Source organism: Vombatus ursinus, unplaced genomic scaffold (assembly GCF_900497805.2).
Source record: "Vombatus ursinus unplaced genomic scaffold, bare-nosed wombat genome assembly UNPS02008961.1, whole genome shotgun sequence".
Lineage (NCBI taxonomy): Eukaryota > Metazoa > Chordata > Mammalia > Diprotodontia > Vombatidae > Vombatus > Vombatus ursinus.
Window position 1 is genome coordinate 2389448 of NW_020948739.1, and position 5606 is coordinate 2395053.

Sequence of the window (5606 nt, forward strand, 5' to 3'; positions counted from 1 at the left end):
AAGAAGAAGAAGAAGAAGAAGAAGAAGAAGAAGAAGAAGAAGAAGAAAGGAGAGAGGGAGGGGAAAGAGAGAGAGAGGGAGAGAGAAGAGAGACAGAGACAGAGAGACAGGGGAGGGAGGAGGAGAGACACACAGAGAAAGAGAGACAGAGAGAGAGAGAGAGAGAGACAGAGAGAGAGAGAGACTGACAGAGACAGAGAGAGACAGAGAGACAAAGAGAGACAGAGACAGAGAGAACATTACCTTTAGGAAGAGCTTACAATTCCAAGCACTGTGATAATCACTGAAGTTACAGGAAAACAAGGCAAAATCTTCAAGGACCTTACATTTTAATGGGGGAAGATAACTTTTAAAGGGGACTTTGGGGGTGGAGTGGAGGAGGATTGAAGGAGAGGGTAAGGCTTCTGGAAAGGAGAGAAATCCAGAGAGTGAGTTGAGCTCGAAGTAGGCTGGGGCCTCTCAGACCTCCTGTCACCAGGGTTGGGAAGGCTATTAGAAAAAGTGGAGAGGCCCAGAGAATGAGTTTAGCCACTTCTCATATAGAATGGATTCTTCATATTCTCTTCATGCCCATATCAGAATTGTCCATGTGCATTATGACTGAAGCCAATCACTGTTTGTGGCCTCCTGGTAAGGTACAACCAAAGCAGGATCCTCCCTACACATAATCCATTTATTCTACTTGAGGTGATTTTCATATTTTCCTGTTTTTTTATTATTTCTCAAGAACATCATTTAGGTGCACTTAAAAATTGAACACAGGGCTGTAGCTCAAGGGCTAAGCAGAGAGTTATGCTTATCTCATCCAACATCCTCCTTTTAACGATGAAGAAATTAAATGACTTTATGAAAGTCATACAGTAGTAAGCATCAGAACCAGGATTTGAATAACAGCAATAGCAATAATAGCATTTACATAAGCGCTTTAAGTTTTGCAAAGTACACATGTTATATTTGATCCTCACAACAACCCTATGAGGGAGGTGCTCATTATAAGTCCCATTTTACAGATAAGGAGACTGAGACTGAGAAAGGTTAAGTGACTTACCTAGGGTCACTCAGCCAGTGTCTGAAACAGTATATGAAGTTACACTTTCCTTATTCCAAGTCCTACACTCTATTCACTGGGCCCCCAAGTCCACCACTTGAACGAAGTCTTTTTACTCCAAAGTCACTACTATGTCCCCTGTACCACACTGGCTCCAAATAGAGTCATTTACCGTAGTGAGACATTTTTAGCTTATCATGCAACCATCTTAGAGAAAAGTAATTAAGAAGCAGACCTTTTATAGGTAGTTTTTAGTGATCATACCTCTGCTGCCTCAATGTAGTGAATAGCTTATTCTAGGGTTTTTGTTTTTTGTTGTTTTTTTTTTAGGCAATTGGGGTTAAGTGACTTGCCCAGGGTCACACAGCTAGTAAGTGTCAAGTGTTTGTTCTGAGGTCAGATTTGAACTTAGGTCCTCCTGACATCAGGGCTGGTTCTCTATCCACTGCACCACCAAGCTGCCCTTAGTTGTTTTGGTTTTTTTTTTTGTTTGTTTGTTTGTTTGTTTTTTTTAAGTTGTCCTGGGGAGGGCAAGATCTAACACGTCTACCAAGCTGGAAAGGCTTTGAGGATTGTCCTGAAACTATGCTTTACATCTGTCATCCAAGTACCAGCCTGGATAGTTTTGGGAAGGGTTCATCACCAGCTTGGCTACTCAGTGAGGAATTTTTTTATTCACATAAAAAAATGCTAACATGTGTAAAGTACTTTGCAAACCTTAAAACATTTATGCAAATGTTATTATTGCTATTATTCAAAGTCCCACCTCTAATGCTTACAACAATACCAGAGGCATTCAGCAAAAGTCATAGAAGGCAGACCTGGGAAAGACCTTAGCTTAAAAAGGCCAAGGTCTCCCCCTGCATCTGGGGTCAGCTTGAGTTGTTCTGACCTATGTCTTGCCACTGGACTCATATGGCTGCAGAGGAGAGAGTGAGGCTGATGACTGCACAGCCCTGCCTCACTTAAATCCAATACACTTGCAAGTCAAGACATTACCTTCCTGATATCATTGGTCCCCTTTGAGAACGAACAACAGTAGAAGGGGGGCAGCTAGGTGGCACAGTGGATAGAGCACTAGCCCTAGAGTGAGGAGACCTGCAATCCGGCCTCAGACACTTGTTACCTGTGTGACCCAGGGCAAGTCACTTAATCCCAATTGCCTCCCCAAAACAAACAAACAAAAATATCATGGAAGGGTGGAGACATTGGGCTAGGGAATGTCCAGCACTGAGGAAATCATAGATCCTCTGAGTATTGAGGGGAGCTGAGGCTGCAGCTATGGCTTGTGTACTTTCTTTGGTCTGACACTTCTTGCGAGATTTGCTCATGTTCCCAGCCAATTACTTGAGTTATAAACTCTTTATTGAGGTAGAGGTCTGCTTCCAATGGAGTGGAGAATGTACTATCCCAACCTTGAGGGTTTTTTCGGGGACTGTTTTCAGAGATACTTCTAGGGACCTGTAAATTTTCAGTTCTTCCAAGGTGCTATGATCAAAGGCGAGGTGTTTACTCCTTTCTTGGCCTGTGCTCTGGTCTATGAGTGACCATAAGCACTCTTTTCTCTATCTCTATTTATGTGAGGAGGATTTCCTCTCCACCACCACTACAAGCTCCACCACACCAGTGCTTCTCCCACCCCAGGACTGCCCCTCAGAACTGTGACCCAGATCCAAGCCTGGGCAAAGCAAGAGATTCCTGCCTCAGCACTGGCAGAGAGATCCCTGCAATCTCCCTCTGATCAACCACCCAATTCCCCCACAGTCTGTGGGCTGGAAACTCAGGAGGCGGCCACTGCCCCAGGCCACTCTCTGGAACTGGGGCTGAGACCTAGCTTCTCTCTCACCACAGAAACAGACTTTTCCCACTGACTTTCTAAGTTGTCTTTGGCATTCATGGGTTGAGAAGTCTGGAAACCCACCACAGCTGCCTGCGATTCAGTCCTCTGAGGCCTGCTGCAGGTTCTCTGTGGCCTGCGCCCCACGCTGAACTGTGCTCCTCCCCCAGCCCAGTGCGATATACCTTTCTGATCAACCATCCAGGTTGTCTTGGGCTGGAAATTTGTTTCACTCTGTCTTTTTGTGGGTTCTGCTGCTTTAGAATTTGTTTAGAGCCATTTTTATAGGTATTTGGAGGGGTTTGGGGGAGAGCTCAAGCAAGTCATTGCTTTCACTCTGCCATCTTCACTCCGCCGCTCATGTACTTTCTTAATTCCAAATTAGTGGTAGCCACCAACCTTTATACATGCTATGAGACAGTTATTATGTGCCCTTTGCATTTAACTCACTGTCTTTGTTACTGAAAGAACTATCTTAAAGCCAGTAAAATAGCTCTGACTTAAGAAACCCAAAACCACATTCCCTCTACCTCATAGCTCGTCCCCTTCCTGGGTGCAGTATGGATAGCTTTCCTTGGTTGTTAAGATACAGCAGCATAGAAAAACCCATTTTCTTCCCTTCTTTCACCTCCCTCTCCCACTTTTCTCAAGTCATAAGATACTTAGAGCTCCCAAGTAGAGCCTCACTTTACTGCTGGGTTTCAATTACTGCCATTGTAAGGTCACTGGATCCCTTCCCTTGAGTTTCCTCCTCCTAAACCTGATTGAATTCTTCAGAAAGTGCTTTAATAACCTACAATAGTCACCTCTGGCTTGCTAGGCCATGGCGGTCCATTGTGCTGCCATGCAGGATGTCCAGATAAGGGTGTGATTACAGGCCCTGTGCTTCCCAGGCCTGGAGAGAGCATTTGTCATCATTGCTTTCTCTGTTAACCCTATCTGGAGAGTTGTGTGGATGGGGCTTTTCTTGGCTCAGTGGGCCATACCTGGAGTCAAGCAGTGCCAGGACAGGGTTAGAGGAGGGAGAAAGAAGAGGTGATTACTTCCTGCCCCCTCCTTTCTCCAGAAGGCAGAAAATCAGCTTGGTTGAATGCAAAAAGTAAAAAGAACTGGGCACCCACAGTGTTTCATTTGCTTAATTGCTTTTCCTAGGGCTGCGGCCAAAAAGGACCCTGCGCTTGGTACTGTGGACTGCTGAGGAGCAAGGTGGCATCGGTTCACTCCAGTATTACCAGCAGCACAAGGTAAAAACTGAGCTTGGTAGAATTATGAGGTCCCTGATTACTATCTCCCTTATCCAAGTGAGCACACAGGTACAGTGTTGGGTGCCATTTCTGTACTTTCGTAAGGCATGGCAATTAACTTTGACTTGTCTAGAAGAAGCAAAGAGACCATATCGTAACTCTGACTTTATCTTCTAGACTTTTGCTATCTTGTGTATGTGGCACTGATATGTGGGATGGGTGAATATTTTCCTCCTAAGAATTGAAAGGAATGAATACTATGCTTGGAATCAGAAGACCTAGGTTCAATTTCCAGCTCTATTTATTAGCTGTGCAACCTTGGGGGAGGGAGATAGGTAGCACAGTAGATAGAGTGCTGGAACTGGACTCAGGAAGACTCATCTTTGTGAGTTCAAATCTGGCCTCAGTCATTTACCAGCTGTGTGACTCTGGGTAAGTCACTTAACCATGTTTGCCTTAGATTCCTCATCTGTAAAATGAGCTGGAGAAGGAAATGGCAAAGCACTCCAGTATCTTTGCCAAGAAGACCTCAAATGGGGTCATGAAGAGTTGGACATGACTGAAAAGACTGAACAACAATAACAAAAACCTTGGGCAAGTTGCTTATCTTCACTGAACCTTAACTTTTTCATCTGTAGAATGGGGCAATAATGCTCATCTCACAGGGTTGTTGTGAGGATCAAATGAGGAAAGTGCTTCTTAATTGGAAAGGATCATACTTGCTACTGTAAATTTTTTGTCCAAGGATAGGGGATTAAGAGGGAGCTCAGCTGGTTCAATCAGATAGGCAGCCTTAAGCTTTTAAGAACATGTATTCTTCCTCACTTAATATGGCTATTCTGGTGAATTCTCTGAATAACAATAATAATAACAACAACAACAACAACAATAGCATTTATATGGTTTTTATGTGCTAGACACTGTGCTAAACTCCTTGCAAATATTATGTCATTTGATTCTCACAACAACTCTGAGTGGTGGGAACTATCATTGTCCTTATTTTACAGCTGAAGAAACTGAGATTTAGTCATTTGCCTGAGGTCACACAGCTTGGAAGTGTCCAAGGTTAGATTTGAACTCCGGTCTTCCTGACCTTCCTGACCATTGCACCAACTAGCCAACCTTCTAGGCTCTGAAACAGCACAAGCAATGGCTTTGGACCACTGTGTGTGTGTGTGTCTGTGTGTGTGTGTGTTTGAGGTTTTCTTGTCAAAGATACTGGAGTGGTTTGCCATTTTCTTTTCCAGCTTATTTTATAGATGAGTTAAACAGGGTTAAATGACTTGCCTAGGGTCACGTTGCTAGTAAGTGTCTGAAGCTGGATTCGAACTTAGGAAGATGAGTCTTCCTGACTCCAGGCTAAGCACTCTGTCCACTGTGTCACCTAGCTGCCGCATTGAACCACCACAGAGACCTATGAATACACACACACACACACACACACACACACACACACACACACACACACACACACACA

The 5606-nt window shown here is 44.1% G+C and overlaps 1 protein-coding gene across 5 annotated transcripts in view; it reads left to right on the forward strand.

The window, feature by feature from the left end:
* CPQ (carboxypeptidase Q) overlaps positions 1–5606 on the forward strand; it is a 624148-nt gene that overhangs the window by 481201 nt on the left and 137341 nt on the right. For all 5 annotated transcript variants that reach the window (XM_027849956.1, XM_027849959.1, XM_027849958.1 and 2 more), the window contains one exon: positions 4038–4129. In XM_027849956.1, coding sequence (XP_027705757.1) covers positions 4038–4129 — 92 coding nt within the window. The remainder of the gene's footprint in view (positions 1–4037; positions 4130–5606) is intronic.